The 20,026-nt window shown below is 36.9% G+C and overlaps 1 protein-coding gene and 1 non-coding gene across 5 annotated transcripts in view; one reads left to right on the top strand and one right to left on the bottom strand.

The window, feature by feature from the left end:
* Positions 1-20,026, bottom strand: part of SNAPC3 (small nuclear RNA activating complex polypeptide 3) — a 40,659-nt gene that overhangs the window by 8,937 nt on the left and 11,696 nt on the right. For all 4 annotated transcript variants that reach the window (XM_063080331.1, XM_063080330.1, XM_063080332.1 and 1 more), the window contains exons 3-7: positions 18,558-18,642; positions 10,201-10,305; positions 8,447-8,596; positions 3,155-3,237; positions 1,804-1,968 (exon numbers count right to left, since the gene is read on the bottom strand). In XM_063080331.1, the coding sequence (XP_062936401.1) occupies positions 1,804-1,968; positions 3,155-3,237; positions 8,447-8,596; positions 10,201-10,305; positions 18,558-18,642 (588 nt within the window). The remainder of the gene's footprint in view (positions 1-1,803; positions 1,969-3,154; positions 3,238-8,446; positions 8,597-10,200; positions 10,306-18,557; positions 18,643-20,026) is intronic.
* On the top strand, positions 1,628-1,701 carry TRNAI-GAU (transfer RNA isoleucine (anticodon GAU)). The gene has a single exon. It is a non-coding gene; the product is annotated as a tRNA-Ile (tRNA).

Below are 20,026 nucleotides of genomic sequence, written 5' to 3'. Positions count from 1 at the left end.
ATCAGCTACATGGCTCAGGTAAACACCTAAAAACATGAAGGCTCAGATTCCTCATCTGAAAAATGAAAGGACTGAACAGGACTACTCTAAAGGTCCCTGAAAATTCTAAAATTCAATTTTTTTGTTTTTATTTTTTCAGTAAAGGGTAGCAATATATTAAACTTCACCATTAGAAAGCGATTAAACTTTTGATAGTTGGTACTGTGGAATGACACAGAATGATTAAATCCATCTGTAAAAAGAAAATGAGTTCTCAGCAAAGTCCCACATTGCTCTCTCTTAAGTGTTAATTACTTTTTCTTTAGCATCGAAACACCATTGTTTCTTTTGCTGACCACTGCATCAAGATGCTGCCCTGAGTTTAAGGGCCATGTTTTATACTTCAGCCCCGGAATGACAGTTTACAGCAATATGCCTACACTACAAGAAACAAAGACCATTACATTACAAGAAACTTAAGACCATGAGAGAATAGTGGATTGTCTTCCATCTTATAATTATTATGAGGCAGGCACATTCCCCCTCATTTGAGTGGAAAAGCAGGCAGAATAACTTATATAAAATTTTAATGACATTATCAAAGACATTAAATACTATCAAGTACTATTTAATATAATAGTCACATAAATCTGAGGTTTAGAAGCTCCCCTGGCTCTTGCCTTGCTCTTCTTCCCTAAGGGCAGCTGTTTTCCATTCTTAACAGTTTCTTTAGAATTCAGCTCAACTTCCCGCTATAGAACTATGAAGGTACTTCAAAAAGTTTGTGAAAAAGTGAAATTAAAAGATAATATGAATTTTTCCATGAAGTTTCTGAAAACCCTTCTACTATAACCTTTGGTTAAATAGATATTTAATGTTTAAATTACGACGAATTAATACTACTTCCACGTAGGCCCCACAACTGACTACACATTCCTTTTATTGTATAACATTTTGTTTTCCAGCTACTAATTCTCTCCTGTTCACATCTGCTTAATTTTCAATGTACTTATCACTAATTCAGTTAACAATTTTCTTACAGAAAAACTTAAAATGGTCTCTCAGAAAGCCTCAAACTAGCAATAAAGCAGGGTGTATTTCTACATATTGGTCCTTCTTAAACTAAGATTTCCTAAATAAGGAGGAAATGAATAGCCTTATTCATGAAGAATAGAGATATCAGCTATATGAAACGTATAACAAATCCCAAATCTCATTTCAGACTATTACAGGTCCTTCCCAATATAAATCTTTATCAAAGCATTAAGACTTCACCTTTGTCAAATACTGGAATTACTCCTCTCTTCTCCCAGTTACCTTTTCTCTCCTTCAGATTTTGGCAAAAAGAAACCTAAAAATATAACTGCAAATGTGCAAAACAAAGAGCCTGTATGTTATACACAATAGATGCCTACTACTTGAATTACAGCTGTTTAATATACAAAGGGGATATTTTTTAAAGTATTTACAGATCAAATAAATAGTAAAGGATTTTTAAATTTTCCAAAAAATGAACAATAGAGGATGCAAATGGATGCAAAGAGTTGTTCAATGCATGGAAAGCAGACACTTATTTTTGCTGTTCCCAAGCCAAGCTGCATTACTTTAATTCCTCTTATAATTTTTTAAAAACTATCTGTGAGGGGCTGGCTGGTTAGCTCAGTTGGTTAGAGCATGGTGCTGATAACACCAAGATCCAGGGTTCAATCCCTGTACTGGCCAGCCAACAAAACAAAACAACAACAAAACTATCTGTGCTTTTTATACTATTAAGTAAACAGAAGAAAAGCAGAATAACAAAATGTTCTGAGTGCTGCCACCTACCTTATGTCAGTAATGACAACAACATGTTCACAGTCACCCTGGTGACAGTATAAGTAAGGAAAACCCAGTTTAATATACAAGTCATTGAAGGTGAAATCTTCCATTCTAGCAGTCTGAAACTTGCCATAGCCTCTATCACGGGCCTCTGACCACTCAATGATAGTTCTGAAGGGGGGAAAAAAGCAAGAATACATCATTGCTCCACAAAAACTTAAAAATGAAAGAAAAGGGTTTGTGACTGTAGTATTTCACATAACCTGTCTCACCCAATTAACTTCATCTTGAGATGAAGACCAAAGTGGCTGACACATGTTGGAACAAGGAACACCTAATTTTCCTTCATATAATTAGAGCAGCAGTTCTCTAAGTGTGGTCCCTGAGGTCAAAATTATCTTCACAATGATACTAAGATTTTCTGCCCTTTTCACCTCTTAGCCTCTCATAAGTAATTGAGCAGTTTTCTGGAGGTTACATGATGTGTATCACTTCAGCTTGAATACAAAATGTATAACAATGCTATTCTCACAATTTTATTTTGAATAACAGGCATTTTTCACAAAAATGTTGACATGCAATAAGATTACTTAATATTTTAAATATTCCTTAGTTTCAATGTCCAATATGGTAAATATTGATAACGATAACTCACATAAGCATTAGCTCTTTGGGGCCCTCAATTATTTACACTATAAAGGAGAGCTAAGACCAACAAGTTTGAGAACAGTTACATTAGAATATAAATAAAAAATCGCTATAATGAAAGAGAATTGATATAAACATTCAGAAAAAATTTACAGGTATACTCTAATTGCTAGGACACTCATGATAAAAGTATGGTCTCATTAAAATATTAGATATGGATTTTTCATATGTACTTAAGGAACATAATATATGCATACATCCATTCACCCAGGACAAACAACAGTATATATTAGACAAGCAGAAGAAAACAATGAAAGATTAATTCACCACTATCACTTAAATATGAAGACGGATTAATAAAATGTTCTAGTGGGATTTAATTTTTTTAGACGTATGTAATGCTCAATACAAGATTTATAAAACTTCCTTGGCCAAGATACTTAACAGACCAATAAAAGAGTTCTTGCTTTGGCAACATATATACTAAAATTGTAACGATACAGAGATTTGTATCTCATGAATATTCATAATAATAATAAAAAAATAAACAGACCAATAAAAGAATTTGTGGAGATATCACTATTTTGAGAACTAGAAGTAAGAAAGACTTTTTTTTTTTTTTTTTAAATTTTATTTTGTCGATATACATTGTGGTTGATTATTGTTGCCCAAATAAGAAAGACTTTGAGAAGATTTTTGGAAGCTATACCTGCTCAAATCTCTACATTCCGGATATCTTTTATCGTTGTAAAATGTTCCTTCAAAATAAAAGAAGGCTGATTTGTATAGGTCCTACAAGAAAACAGATGATATTGAGAGAAAGCCTATTATTAACAATTATGAAATTGCTCTAAGTATTACTACAAAATATCACTAGTTTTGATTTAAATTTGTATATTCTCCTGAGATTCATGAAAGGAACTCAATTAGAAATCAAACTTCAAGGACTGGATTGTGGGCTCACTCGGGAGAGTGTGGTGCTGAAAACACCAAGGCCGTGGGTTCAGATCCCTGTGTAAGGATGGCCGGTTAGCTTACTTGGGAGAGCACGGTGCTGACAACACCAAGTCAGGGGTTAGGATCCCCTTGCTGGTCATCTTTAAAAAAAAAATAATAAAAAGAAATCAAGCTTCAATATTATTTTATTATATGGCATACACAGCACTGACAGTTATTTTGGATACTAGAAGTAAAAACTAAACGAAGTCATATCATTGATGTTCCCCCAGTGATAACAATGATCATTGAGTTATGTTTCTCTGGCATTTTTTTTTGTATTTTTAATGTGTTTTTACAAAAATCCTCTCTTTATATTTTCAGCAGCTCTTAGGCAAACAGAATGTGAATTTCTATTCTTACTCAAGCAATCTTGCCCCTGGTACGATAATAGTTGCACAACTGGTCTGAACCCTTAGGTTTCTTAACTTCTATTTCACAATACTTTTCATCAAAAAGGTTGCTCTTAATCCTGACTGCATAATAGAATCACAAAAACACCAAAGACCAAGATTCACCTCAGACTCATTAAATAAGAATCTTTGAGGAAGTGGCCTAGGTATCAGTATTTTTCCAAAGCTCTCTAGGAAAAACATGCAACCAGAATTGAAAACCACTCTGTTCTCAGTTCTCCTTCACCATATGCTTCGACGACCGGTGTTCTTTTCCTTAACCTACCACTTACTAGCTTTATGACTCTGGGAATGTAACAATCTCTCCTCAGACTCAGACCTCAGTTTCCCCACCTGTAAAATGAGAATTACAATATCTGCCGTAGTATCTCTTACAGGACTGTGGTGAGAATCAAAAGCAATTTATGATCTATAAAAGATATATAAGTTTAGGTATTAAAATAACTTTATCTTAATATTATCATTTCTCTATTTTTCCTTTTTAATTTTCTTCATTCACCCATTTACAGATCATGTTGCCTTGCCTTAGCATCAGACACTCTTGCAAGACTGGCCGTGCTGTTTCCCCTTGGACTGGTCACTAAATCTCACTGACCGTCTGTTTCCTCATGTAATGTATGAGTAAAGCCATTATCTTCCTCACAGGTTGTTGTGGAGATAAAAGATAAAATGTACCTAATGCCGTGCTTGGCTGCTACAAAACAAAATCTGCCACTTAATATACTTCTAAATCCTCAAAGATGAAAACCAGGGTCCAAAATAAAAGTTCTGAAAGAATACCTTATTTTGAAAACAAAACAAAATTTAATTTATATAAAATTGTATTCATTACAAAACACTTCTACAGAATTTCATCTCAAGTAATTTAAACAAACAATGCCTTTTGGCACAATTATTAATTACAAGATGAACTCTAAAAGAAAATGTTTTCCATCTAAATCATAAGTCACCCATTAATAATCTTCACTTACTTCAGTGTATAAATGATGCACACAGCATAGAAGATGTGTGTAATCTCAATAGCAACGAATTTTCATTTTCAATAATAACCGGAGATTATCACTAACTAGTTTCCCTATTTTGTCAGTATATCAGCTAGTTGAACTGACCAAGTTCTAAAGGGGGGGAATCACCAACTAACATGGAAAAACTAGTGTAAGAAGTTACTTCAGTTATTAATCTAATGTAACCTAAGAGACTGCTGTTACTTTACCCATTTTACAAAGTAACTGTCGATAACTAGCCCGGTCATTTGAACAAAGTCATTATTTATATATAATTTTAGGCATCTAATAGTCACTTACTTTCTCACAGGTATTCAAATCAGCTATATTAGAACTTGAGAAACATTCCTAGGATGTGCTGTGAGGGAAATGCTGGAGAAACTTGGTTAAGGAAATCTTCACACTTAAATTTATGTTACCATTTTTCTTTTACCAGGCCTTTATAATAAGTAACAGAATAAATACATGTGTGAAGTATTTTATTAGAATTCCTCTAAGAAATACACTTAGCAGATTATTAACCAAAAGAGATAACTAATTTGAGCAAAAAGAGTAGAAAGATCAAACATTAAAACATGAGGAAACTATTTACAAAAAAACCAAAAACTTGCACTGATATTATACGTTTGTTTTATAATGCAATCCATTCTTGAGCTATTATAGTCCAAAAACAGACATTAGCAAAACATATTACATTTTAGACATAAGGTTTTGGGAAAGATTTAAATACACTGGCCCAAGACTCCTAGTCCTATCACACAGAAAATTAATCAAAGAAAGTATTTTATTCAAAAGTTCGAAGGTCTTGCTTATTGGTTGGAAAAGATTCTCATTTCCTCAGCTACAAGAGCTGCAACTCCCTAATTTGCTCCATGATTGTCAGTGGAATACATCTAAATATAGTCCTGTCTAAAAGCATTAGAACTCAAGGACTTATTTTCAATTTTGTTTTGTGTGACAACGGCATGTGGAGAACAGATGAAACAATTCTGGCAAAACACAGAATTGCTGAAAGTGGGTAATGAGTACCCATTCATTATACTATTCTCTTTCTTGTCTGTATGTTTGAAATTTTCCAAGATAGAACTTAAAAAAAAAAAAGGTCATAAAATAACAAATGATCAATGAAATAGAAATCTTTCCGAGGGCCAAAAAAAGTTAGCGTCAGCAAAATCTCACTTATTTATATACATCCACCTTTCTAAAACACAGCTAGAGAACCAGGAAGCAAACAAAACAGGTTTCTGAACAAAGATTCCACAAAGTCCATGTGTTAGAAGCTTGCTGGTGTATTTTAATCAGAGCATTGCTCAAGGTTTCATTCAGCGCCTGTTCACCAAGTAAAGAAAAGGATAGGGAGAGACATCTAAAGCCAGGCATAATGCGAGTAACACAGCAAAGAAGAAATAACGTGAGGCTTTGAAGGAGAAATGACATGGATCTGAATACAGCCTCCATCACTGCTTACTGAACATCTTTTTCTAATCTGTAAAATAGGGATAATTGTTTCCAAAGATCTCATACATTTGGCACATGGTAAGTGCTTAATAATAAGAGGTTATTTTAGTAGATGGAAGAAGGAGAAACAATATCACAGTCGATGTGCAAGTAATTAAGAAATAAGACTATGGGTCATTTAGTTCCTGCTTAGAAAATTTCTGAAGGCATCAGCACCAATGTACAAACACAATAAATTGACAAACACTGGTTAAAAACATTGTCCAGGGTTTCCAGGAGTTAAGACCATTTCCCAGATCTTACTCAAAGTGCTTTGAGCAATTACGACATGGTTGGAATGAAGAAGGTAAATTCAGATTTTTCTTATTAAATTATCTAATTACTTTATAGTTACACCTTATTTTAATTTTTATTTCTTCGTAGGGTTAAAAAGCTTTGCAGAAGATTGCTGCTTTTCCTTAAAAGAAAAAATAAATCTTATATTTCCTGGACTGTATAAAGCCTTGAAATTCCACTTTTTATCCTAAACCACTTAGGTGGCAAGCCAGAACATACATATCTTTTTTTTTTTTTTTAAAGATGACCAGTAAGGGGATCTTAACCCTTGACTTGGTGTTGTCAGCACCGTGCTCTCCCAAGTGAGCTAACCGGCCATCCGTATATAGGGATCCAAACCCATGGCCTTGGTGTTATCAGCACCACGGTCTCCCAAGTGAGCCATGGACCGGCCAGAACATACATATCTTAAAACCATTTTTAATATAACTCAAAAAACATTTCAGTGTAATCTATGTGTGAGCCATGATGTTAGTCTCCATGCCAATCCCCAGAAAGGCCGGAACACAGTCAGCCTGTGGGGCACACAGACACATACCAAACATTATTAGCATATTCTAACATGCACTATAATGAACAAACAAAAAGGTGCCAGAGTGGCAAAGAGAGGATAGTCAGGAAAAATTTTATGTAATCGGTAAGTTTTGAGAAGGGCTTGGAAACACGAGTATGAACCCACCAGATGGATGGAGGGAGGAAAGGGCTCCCTACCATGGTCAAGCACTCAGAGGCATGAAAAAGTATGGTACACTTAAGGAAGATAGGCAAATTCATCGTGGCTGAAGCACAAGGTGTAAAGAGGTAGGAGGTGAGTTGCATGGAAAACTAATGTGGGAATCACCATCGTAAAAGGGTTTATACTGTCAGCCTAAGAAGAAAAAGAAGAACTAACATAAAACCTAAGTTATACCAACATTTATGTGCCTGGTGGAATAGGAACCAGCAAAAACAGAGATTGTGTTGGTTCTTGTCCAAACACTATCTCTATTCTACTTGTTCCAAATATCTTTTTATTTATCTACAGGAGATGCTGCCCCTCTCCTGAAGTGAGACAGTAAATCTAGGGACCTCTGCCAGAGTTGCACCAGATAAAAGAATTAATTCAATCTTGCCCAACACTGACACTGGAAAGGAAGGAACAAGGCCTTTCTGCTTTACTAGGTAAGCAATCCCTTCTGAAAACTCTGTGGGTAGCTAGTCTACCACTTTGCCCCTTTTCATACTTATTCAATGGGCACATAGGGTTTTTCTGTCATTCTGAGAGCGCCGTACTGGGAAACACCAGCAAGGACCAACTTCATATGCTATCTCCCTGTTGGTACTGGTCCTTGGACTGACAGGTCCTTCTATGGGCAGCGAAAGGTGAGAATGGGTTCTAACTACTGAGGCTCTCAGGGGGACTCCAACCTTTTGCTGGGGGCAGTTATGACAGACTTAACTCCTACAGAGTTCAAAACAAAAGGGTACAGCAAAATCAAATGCTACAGCAAGGTCAAGGTGCATGAAAATAGAAAAGACCAATTGCTTAGACAATTAGGTGGCTATTACCTCAGAAGGAAGAGCAACCATAGAATGGTTGAGAAATAAATGAGAGGTGAAGAAATCAAAACAGACTATAGCCTCCTCTTTGGAAAAGTTCTGACAATAAAGGGAAGAAAAAAGATAGGGCAGTAGCTTGATAAAATCGCATGGAAGAAGAAAGCATTTACTGGAATGTTTATGAGCCTGCTAGACTAATCACTATTTCCTTATCTTTTCCTTTTGTTTTATGAGGGGGAAAAAAAATCACCTTACTTTGCTGATGTGCTCAGGGGCTTGGTCAGGAGTGTTGCTGAATTCTCCACCAATCTGGAGGTCACTGACACAGCAAATTGAATCCCTCAGTTCTGTGAGCTTTTGACTACCCAATACCAGCATTGTCTGGTATGGTTTGTGTTCTTTGTGCTAAAAGTTAAAACAGTAAATAAATAAGTGTCCATTTAGAGACAATTCAATTAAACCACAAATCCTGTCATAACCAGATCTAAATTATTAGTTATCTTAATTTGAATTATACCCATAACTTGGTTTTCTGTGTTTTCTTAGATTCTGTATTTATCTATTTCACATCCATTAATTACAGGGGCAAACTAATATCAAAGTTGATTACATCACCACTGCAATCCAGAACCCAAACTCTGAAATGATCTCCTTTAACTCTCACACACCAAGCCAATATTTCCCCTGGTACCCAATCAACCTAAATCCACCCAGGGCCAGGTACCAAACCACATGGGACAGCCCCTATGCCCCAAAGGTGGCTAGAATTATTCAAACTAGCCAATCTTAAGTTGTTTACCCTGTCCTTTCCTGCCTTTCCCACAGAGACCCCAATAAAGACTGGTCTATGCTCTCCCCTCTCTCCTTTCTGCCTCCTGACCAAGACTAGTGCTTCCCTCTGTGGCCCCACATGGAGGGGCACACCCCCTCCTTGCAGGAAATATAAGTAAAAAAAACTTCTTTCAATGACATTGGTCTCTCTGTGTCATCCCTTGGCCACCACCATAAATTAAAATCCCATGGGTACAACTGACATACTTGGCAACAGAACTTTTCTAGTTTAAGTTTAAAGTTTATAGTCAAGATGCTACTAAACTGACATTGGCATTAAGAATTTTAGAATACAACTTCTTCTAGCAGCACTGTCTTTTAAAATTTCCTGGTAGTTACCTCACTGAAGTCAGGCAATCTATACCCTGTTCTCAGGTTATAAACCCAAAGGTTCATTTTTTGGTTTTGTTCCTTTTAGATTGGTAATTTGAGATCTTAATCAAACAAGGTAATTAGTACTAACTTCATCCCAGATGCTTCATAAAAACCTATTTATTTATAAGATCAATTTATCTTATATTTCAATTGAATCTCATCAGAATTTATGACACATCTATTTGGGAAATTAAGAATATATACATATACATTACAGGATAGAATTCTTTTTATTAGACTCCCAAGAAATTCCTGGATACGCCTGACTTGCTAATTTTCATCAATGAAGAGCTGTCTTTAGTTAATTCAATAACTTTCCAAGTATTCCATATTAGTGAACAAAAATCACTCTGCTCCTCCACCAGCCATCTATTTTGCCAAAAACCCTCAAAATTTCATAGAATTAGAATCATTGCAATAATTGGAAAGTTATCTACAAACTACATCCCTGTATGAATGCACTATAATTTATTTAATAAATTCTTTACTAATTTGTCTTTAAAATTATCATTTTGGGTTTATATATGTACTTTCAGTTGCTTTGGTACAGAAATTAGGTATACATTCCAATACTGTAACTGTAATCCTATTGACCTAGAAATTGTTAGAAATTTGACCTTATTTCCAATATTCGTTATTGAAATAAAGAACCCCAAAACACAGACTGTCAGCTCTAAAAATAAGATGTCAGACAGCACATGCTTGCATTTCTTTTGAATCCTAAAGAACATGACTCCTCAAATAAACCTTTTGACAAAAGTCACTCATATTATCCATAAAATCCAAAAGATTTTACTACTGACCTTATTAAATATAACAGGGTACAGGATGTTCACAGATAGGATAAGCTCCCCTTCTTCAATCGTGTCTGCTGGATTTTCTGGTTTTTTTCCTATGGCATGTGACTCCTGAAGAAAAAGAGACCTTGAAATCAGACACAGCAATTCAGGTAAGAGGCAATGTGGCACAATGAGTATCAGCAAGGGCTTGAGTCAGACAGCCCTGGGCAGTGTGATGCCTAATTCTACTTCAAAAAAATTGTTTTTTTTTTTTTTTGTCTTTTTTGTGACCGGCACTCAGCCAGTGAGTGCACTGGCCATTCCTATATAGGATCCGAACCCGGGGCGGGAGTGTCGCTGCGCTCCCAGCGCCGCACTCTCATGAGTGTGCCACGGGCTCGGCCCCCCAAAAATTGTTAAAACCTCTCTAAGCTCTAGCTTCCTCTTCTGTAAAAAAGCAGAAAATACTTATTTTACAGAATTCTTGCTGGGAATGTGTATATAAAGCATCTAGTAAGATGTCTGGCAGTAAGTGCTTAGCAATTGATGATAAAACAGGAATATCAACTAATCTTGGTGTAACACTGACATTTCTAGTTATTAACACTTTTTTACATACTTTATCTAATATTCTTACGAAAGCTATTTTACAGATATTCAGTGATTTACCCAAGGTCACATCAGAGATTTAGGATGCAAATACAGACCTGTTTGGCTTGACACCCTTGCTTTTTATAACATTGCCCCATCTTTAATATATCATATATTATTATGTTTATTTATATTATTTATTTTATCTAATATATTATCTTCTATAGCTTAATAACTATAAAATAGGGGCCACTAGGATGGACTGGTTGAGAAGATGCAAGACGTTTTAAAAACAAGTGGGAGTAATGTCACACAAAATGGCAGAGTAGGAAGCTCTAGAGGTCAGTCCCTCTGCTGAAGCAACCACTAAGCTGGAAAGAGACTGGAATCACTATTTTGGAACTCTGAAACCTAATCAGACACCAACCAGGGGAGTGTCTGATGAAAGGAGAAGCTGCTGAACTTTTGTAAGTAAGCAACATGCACAAACCAACTACCACCCGCATTCTTCAACCCCATGGCAGATGTGGAGATAGCAGCCCAAGTTCCTAGAACAGCTGGCTGGTGCCAGGGCAGGCAGCAGAAGCCCTGTCCTCCAAAAATTGTGTGCTGTGTGCTTTGGTTGATCTGGTGATGTCCTGAGGGCCCAGCCCAGATGCCTGCCTTGGTTTTGGCTCTCTTGGCATCAGTGGCTTCCCCCAGCAGGATCTACTGGAAGATTTAGAGAGGGGTCTTATTTTCTTCTTGAAGCCAGACATTTAAGGAAATCTTTGCCAGGTCAATGACTGGCTGCAGAGATGATGGAAAAGAAACATCAGTGACCACACACAGCAAGCAATATACATGCTGCAAAAATAGTTTGGAAAAGTCATAGGCAGCTCCAGCCCTCAACAAGAAAAACAAACTCAAAATGACCAGTTCTCAACAAAAACTTATAAAATACATGAAACAGGAAAATAAGAATTTGACATGAACCAACAATGAGGAAGCCCAGAAATTGTAATTACTAGTCAAAGATGTTAGTTAATTATTCCTTATTCCTACGGGCAATAGCTAGATTCACATATAAGTAAAAGTCCACTTAACCAAAAAAAAAAAAAAAAAAAAAGAAAGAAAGAAAAAAGAAAAAGATGTTAAGTCAACTGTTTTAAATGTGCTGAATGAGCTAAAGGAAACCACAGACAAATAACTAAAGGAAATCAGGTTCCTCAACAAGATTAACAGCAGATTTCTCATTAGAAATCATGGAGGGGAAAAACCAATGGGATCGCATACTTAAAACCATGAAAGAAAAAACTATCAACCAAGAATTCTGTATTCAGCAAAACTATCCTTCAGGAATGAAGAAGAAATTAAGATATCTTCAAATAAACAAAAGCTGAGGAAGTTCACTACATAGACCTGTCCTATAGAAATGCTAAAAAAAAAAGTCCTTCACACTGAAATGAAAAGCTAACTTAAGTTACTTAAGTAGTAACAGTAACTTAAGACAGTAACAGTAAGACAGTAACTTAAGCCATAGGAGAAATAAAGAACGCTGGTAAAGGGAATTATGTAGGTAAATAGAAAAGCCAGTAGTAATATACTTTTTTTTTTTTTAAAAGAAAATGTAATTTTATTAATATTTTTTACATTCTAGGATGTTGTTGTGGAGCAGTTGAGAGGGAGGGGGAGAGAGGAAAGGGGAAGGAAATGGATGGAAGAAGGAGGAGGGGTGGGATTGAGGCCCATGGCCTCCCCCACATTCCCACAGTGGAGACCAGGGAGCTTCCAGCAGTGGTTTGGTCACAATCGGGCTGGGTGCAGAAGTCAGGGGTGTGTGGCAAAAGCCCCTCGCTCCCCACCATCCCAGCTCAGGAACCCAGGGCCCTTCTTGCTGCAGCTTGGTGGTCGTTGCTGGGCTGGTTGCTTATGTGTTGGGGGCATGGCCAAGGCCCTTGGCCCCCCACCTCCCTGGCTTGGGAGAGCCTGGGGCCCTTCTTGCTGCGGCTTGGTGATCATCGCTGGGCTGGTTGCACGTGTCCGGAGGGCATGGCTGAGGCCCCCCACCGCCCAGGCTTGGGAGACCCTGGGGCACTTCCTGCAGCGGCTTGGGGGGTGCTTCCTGAAGCAGCTTGATGGTCACCACTGGACTAGCTTCATGTGTCTGGGGGTGTGGCCGAGGCTTGAGGCCCCCCACTGCTCTGACTCAGGAGGGCCAGGGCGCTTCCAGTGGCGGCTCAGTGGTTGTTGCTGGGCTGGTTGTAGGTGTTGGGGGGGCGTGGCTGAGACCCTCATTCCCCCACCCTTGAGATTGGTTGCGGGTGTCACTGCTGAAGCCCCTGACCCTCCCCCCTTTCTGGCTTGGTAGCCCAGGGGGCTTCCAGTCCTTCTAGGTGTTATAGTTGTTCTTTGGTGAAATGAGACCTTTACTAGTTAATATGAAACTCTGTCTCTGGTTGCAGGCATTTTGTTTTTTCTTTCAGTTCTGTGTTGGATTATTTGCTGTTCCCACCACTTAAACTCTGCACTGGAACTAATTTGTTGTCCTTTGCTTATTTCTAAAATGGGTAAATTTTCTGTGGCAACCAGTACTTGAGGTCTGTGGTTGAACTAAATTGTTGCTTTGCTGCTGATTTCCTAGGGAAGGCTTTTTGTGCAGCACAGGTTTTAATGGTTGACTTTATAGGTACTCCTGGCTCTCAAGAGATCCAGTGTACCTGGGTTGTGTAGAAACTCTGGTCTAGGCCCAAGTCTTCTCATCAAACCGCACCCCATGCAATTCTATATTCCTGACCAGTCTCCTCAGAGTGGTCCTATGCTGATAGGGGTGCAGATCAGCTGTCCTTGCTGTGTCCCAGTGTTCTCCTGGTGGGCCCATCTCCCCCACCGCCCATGCTGCAAACACTTCCCATGGGACAGGCCATGCACTGGTCCCTTGCGATGACTCAGCAGCCTCTGAGTGGCTCCTTGCCCCTATGTGGGAGCCAAGGCCCTCTTCTCCCCTGCCGCCTCCAAGCAACTTCATCCAAAGGGCATAGCTGCAGCTGTTGCTGGCGCCTGCTCCAAGTGCTCAGAAGCTCCAGCCTGGAAGCAGCTGGGACTTGAAATGGTAAGAGCGTTTTTTTCTTTCTCTCACTGAGGCTTCTCCCGCCTTCTTGCACTCTGTAGGTCTCTCCTCCTCTTCCCCTGAGCTCTAGTGTCCCCAGCTTGGCTGTTGTTGCTTTTTTACAGTTGTAAATTGGTTGATTTGTGGGAGAGAGTGACGTGGGGACCATCTATTCTGCCATCTTGTTCATAAGTCTTATTATAGTATTGATTTATAACTCCTCTATTTTTCCTATACAATTCCAAATCAAATGAATAAAACAATATTTATAAACTTATCTTAATGGACACACAACATATAAAGCTGTAATCTGTGACAATAGCAATATAAAGAGGGAAAGTAGGAGATGTATAGGAGCAGACTAATTGTATACTATTGAAACAAACTTGTTATTATTAAAACTAAGTTGTTATAAGTTTAAAATTTAATTGTAATCCCTAAGGTAACCACTAAGAAAGTACCCAAAATATTCAGAAAAGGAACAGGGAGAATCAAAATGGCACACCACAAAAATAAGGCAGTAATGGAAGAATTAAGGAATAAAAAAAACAAGTAAGGCATACAAATAACTAATTGGTAGAAGTAAACTCTTCCTTATCAGTAATCACTTCAAATGTAAATGGATTAAATTATCTTATAAAAAAGGCAGAGACTAGCAGACTAGATAAAAAACTTGATTCATGCATATGCTGTCTACAAGAGAATCACTTCAGATACAGAGACACAAACAGGTTGAAAATAAAAGGATAGAAAAAAATATCCCATGCAAATAGTAAATAAAAGAAAGCTCAGCTGGCTATATTACTGTCAGACAAAATATACTTCAAATCAAAAAAGTTTACAGGAGACAAAGAAGTACATTATAGATAGATGAAAGGTGCCATCCAAGAAGAAAATACACCATTACAAACAGGCAGCCAACAAGAGAACATGAAGCAAACATTGACAGAATGGAAGAAAGAAATAGACTGTACTACAACAACAGTTAGAGGCTTAATATCCCACTTTCAATAATGGGTAGAACAACTGACAGAAGATTGATAAGGAAATAGAAGACTTGAACAACCATGTAAAGCAATTACACCTAACAGACACATACAGAATTCTCCATCCAACAATAACAGAATACAGATTCTTCTCAAGGGCACAATGACCATTCTTCAGGATGGACCACAAAGTCTTAAATTTAAAAAGGCCTGAAATCTTAAAAAGGTTTTATGATCATAAGTGAATTATACTAGAAATCATTACAGAAGGAAAACTGAAAACCTCACAAATATGTAAAAATGAAACAACACCACACTTAAAACAACCAATTGATTAAAGAAAAAAACACAAGGGAAGTTAAAAAATACTCTGAGACAAATGAAAACAAAAATACAATATACAAAACTTAGGAGATACAACAAAAGCAGTGGTGAGAAGGAAATTTATACCTGTAAACCCCTACAATAAAAAAGAACAACATCTCAATCAATTACTTAACTGTATACATTAAGGAACTAAAAAAGAACAAACTAAACCCAATGTTAGCAGAAAAAAAGGAAACTAAAGATTAGAGCAGAAATAAGTGAAACAGAATAGAAAAAGAACATATGTAAAAAAACAATGAAAACAAAAATTGGTTCTTTAAAAATATCAAATATGACGAACTTCTGCTCCACTGATAAAAAAACAAACAAACTCAAATGACTAAGATCAGAAATAAAAGTGGATAAACTACTGATTTTACAGAAATAAAAAGGATTACAAAAGAAAATTATTAACTATTATATGCCAACAAATTGGATAACCTAGATGAAAAGGACAAATTCCTGGAAATACATAAACTATCAAAACTAACTTAAGAAGGAACAGAAAATCTAAATAGACATACAACAAGTAAGGAGGTTGAATCAGTAATGAAAAGCCTCCAACAAAAAAAGGCCCAGGACCAGATGACTTTACTAGTCAATTCTGCAAAACATTTAAAGAATTCTTACCAGAATAAGAATTCTGGTACTTCTCAAAGTCTTCCAAAAAATATGAAAAGGAGTGAACACTTCCTAATTCATTTTAAGAGGCCAGCATTATTCTGATACCATAGCCAGATGAAGACGCCATAAGAAAAGAAAACTATAGGCCAATATCCCTTATGAATATGATTGCAAAAATATTCAACAAAATACTAGCAAACCAAATTCAGCAGCATTATTAAATGGATTATACAAGAGTATTTCAAAAGGCTCATGGAAAGATCCAGACTACCTTTTCATTCCATTTTTCTACAAACTTTTTGAAGTACCTTTGTACATCACAACCATGTAAGATTTGTTCTCAGAATGCAAGGGTAGTTTAACATTAGCAAATCAAACAATGTAATGCACCACAATAACAGATTGATGGCGAAAAAACCACATCATCATATCAATTGATGCAGAAAAAGCATTTGATAAAATATAACACTCTTTCATGATAAAAACATGAAATAAACTAGGAACACAAGGGGACTTCCTCAACATGATAAAGGTCATTTTTGGAAAACCCACAGATGATATACTCAGTGGTAAAAGACTAAAAATTTTCCCCCTAATATCAGCAAAGACTAAAAAATTTTCCCCTAATACCTGCAACTAGACAAACTTTCTCCACTGTCATGTACATAGTACTGAAAGTTCTAGTGGAAGGAAGGGAGGGAGAGAAGGTGGCTGGCAGCTCAGGGGGTTAGAACCCAGCGTTATAACACCAAAGTCAAGAGTTTGGATCCCTGTACTAGCCAGTTGCCCGCACTCCTCCCATCCTCCCCAAAATGAGATACCATTCACACCCACTAGGATGGTGTATCAGCCTGTTTATGTTGCTTATAACAAAATACCTGAAACTGGGTGATTTATAAAGAAAAATGAAATTTATTGCTTATAGTTTCTGAGGCTGGAAAATCCAAAGTTCATCTGGTGGCAACAACATTCACCCAAGCATCTCGCATTGCAAGATGGTGGAAGCAGAGAGAGCAGAGAGAAAAACAGACTCTCCTCTTCTTTTAATGCCCTCAGAATAATGCCCCTGACCACCATTTTTAATCAATTCACTACTGCACAGTCCTACAATCCAATCACCTCTTCAAGGCTCCACTTTTCAATTACCGTAATAGGATTTCCCACCCTCTTAACAGTCACAGTGTGGGCCGGCCCGTGGCTCACTCGGGAGAGTACGGTGCTGATAACACCAAGGCCCCGGGTTCGGATCCCATATACGGATGGCCGGTTCGCTCACTGGCTGAGCGTGGTGCTCACAACACCAAGTCAAGGGTTAAGATCCCCTTACCGGTCATCTTTAAAAAAAAAAAAAAAAAAAAAAAAAAAAAAAAAAAAACAGTCACAGTGGAGGCCAAGTTTCTGATACATAAAACTTGGGAGATAATTCAAGCCTCAGTGAGTTTTGGGGGCATGTAATCCAATCCACTACAGATGGCTATTATATGAAAAAAAATAATAACAGAAAATATGTGTTGAGAAATACATGGAGAAATTGGAACCTTCATGCACTGCTGATGAGAATATAAAATGGTGCAGCTGCTATGAAAACAGTTTGGTGGTTCCTCAAAATGTTAAAAATAGAATTACTATATGGTCCAGTAATTCCTCTCCTAAGAATAAGCCCAAAAGAATTGTAAACAGAGACTCAACCAGATATTTGTACACCAATATTCACAGCAGCATTACCACTAAGGCCAAAAGGTAGAAACAACCCAAATGTCTACCAACAGATGAGTAGATAAACAAAATGTGGCGTATACATACAATAGAATGTTAATCAGTCATAAAAAGGAATGAATTTCTGATACATGCTATGACATGGATGAACCTTTAAAACATTACACTAAGTAAAATAAGCCATATGCAAAAGGACAAATATTATATGATTCCACTTATGTGAGGAATAGGCAAACTAGAGAAATAGAAATAGAACAGAGATTACCAGGGGCTGTGGGAGGGGAGACTGGTGAGTTACTGCTTAACGGATATAGAATTTCTGTTTGGGATGACAAAAAAAGTTCTGGAAGTAGTGGTGATGGTTACTCATTGTGAATATACTTAATGCCACTTAGTCGAACATATAAATATGGTTAAAATGATAAATTTTATGTTATGTAAACTTTACTGTAATAATATAAAAAAGTGATCCTTGTGCTTGTCCAAAGTAAAAAGAAAAATGAATAAATAAATAAATAAAACATTAAGAAAAATAAGTGGGAGAGATAATAGGTGCCCTTATGTACCATTAAGTGTCCAGCACAGTGTCTGGCACATAGTAGGTTCTCAACACATTCAGCTCCTAATTCTTCAAAACTCACCACCTTAAATTTTTCTTAGGGTTTTACACAAGAGATAATGGAGTAGGATTAAGAACGTAGTTAAACCAAAATCAGGAGCAGAAAAAAAGTTCAGAATAGTGGTGAAAAGGCACAAATTTAGCCTAATACTGACAGTATGACCAAACTAAGAGCAAAAATAAAAACAGACCTCAAAGACTCAGATATCCAGCCACTTGAGTTCTGTGGATCCTTTTCTCTCATTAGTTCTCATTACAAATGGAGTTTCTCTAGTTTGTTTTCAGATAAGCATATCCAATATAAAGCTATCATCCAGTCATCACTAACACTCAGCCAATGACAGAGAGTTTACTATTTCATGGGAAAAGGGTAAAAAGATGAGAATCTTACCATTTCATAAGCAAATGTTTCTTGTCTGCAGACACGATCTATTGTTATGGTTTCTTCTCGATGTTCCAGGAACTTCTTTCTAGCCCTGTTGCAGATACAAGAAAAATCAAAGTTCAACATCCTTTACTGGGGCCTCAAAAACATCTTTAGTATTTAACTTTTGGGGCTGGCCAGTTAGCTCAGCCACCGTGTGACACTAAGTTCAAGGATTTGGATCCCTGTACCACTCAGCACCAAAAAAAATAATAATAATAATAACTTTTTATTTTGACCTAACTTAAGGCTTAAATAAAAGTTGTAAAAATGGTCCAGAGTTCCCTATATCACTAGCTCAGTTTCCCAAAAGTTAACATCTTACATGAGCATAGAATAAGGAAATCTTATTATCTTACATTATCAAGAACAGGAAATTAACATTAATACAATATTATTAGTCATGGACCTTTTTCAAATTTCACACATTTTTAATTTAATGCCCCTTTTTTCTGTTCCAGATTCCTATGCAGGATCTCACATGGCATCTGACTAAGAGAAAATAACAGATGTCTCCTTGAGTAAGGTTACAGTTTCTCACTCTCTTTGTATTCCGTGATCTTGGCACTTTCGAAGCGCTCTAATCAGTTACTTTGTAAAATGTCCTTCAAATTGGATTTGACTGCTGTTTCCTCATGACTGGAGTAAACTTAGCATTGTTGGCAACAATACCACAAGAATGATGTTGTCCTTTTCAGTGAATCATATCAAGAGGTTCCTGATGTTAATATGTCATATTACTGGTGATGTTTACCTTAGTCAAGTTCCTCTCTGCTAGGTTCGTCCATTTGGAAGATAATTTCTCTTCTCTGAACTTGATTAATATTTGGGGGAAGATACTTTCAGACTATGCAAACTTTGTTTCTCTTCAAATTTTCACCCAAGAATTTTAGCATTCATCAGTAGACTTTGTCTGCAACATTTATCACTGTGGCATATGGTCTCATAGTGATTCTCTTTTTTTCCCTCCTTCTACATTTATTCACTGAAATTCTATTATGAGAAAGACTTGTCTCTTTCCTCCCATTTATTTCTTTATTGAATCATCTATATTAGTACAAACTTATATATTCTTTCCTACGGGTTAAAATCTAATACTATCATTATTTTGTTGCTCAAATGTTCTGGATTTGGTCATTAGGAACTCCTACAGGTTGACTCCTGTTTGTTAAACACGCCCTCATCTTTTTTTTTTTTTAAATTAAATATTTGAGCATTTTCCTACTTCCTGGCACCACAAGATGTTCATGGCTCATCCTGTATTTTTCCTGACCCAGCCCTAGAATCAACCACTTCTCCTGGGAGCCTTAGTTCCTTTCTTGGAGAGAGGTGTTCAAAGACCAGTATTGGGGCATTAGGTGTTCTCATTGTTACTGGAGTCACTGCTTCTAGGCCTCTCAGCTGAAACAGGCAGGAAACATACATAGGTATACTAA

Source organism: Cynocephalus volans, chromosome 16 (genome assembly GCF_027409185.1).
Source record: "Cynocephalus volans isolate mCynVol1 chromosome 16, mCynVol1.pri, whole genome shotgun sequence".
In the NCBI taxonomy this organism is placed as follows: domain Eukaryota; kingdom Metazoa; phylum Chordata; class Mammalia; order Dermoptera; family Cynocephalidae; genus Cynocephalus; species Cynocephalus volans.
Note: the sequence above shows the minus strand (reverse complement) of the source record. Positions and strands in the feature narration are given on the sequence as shown.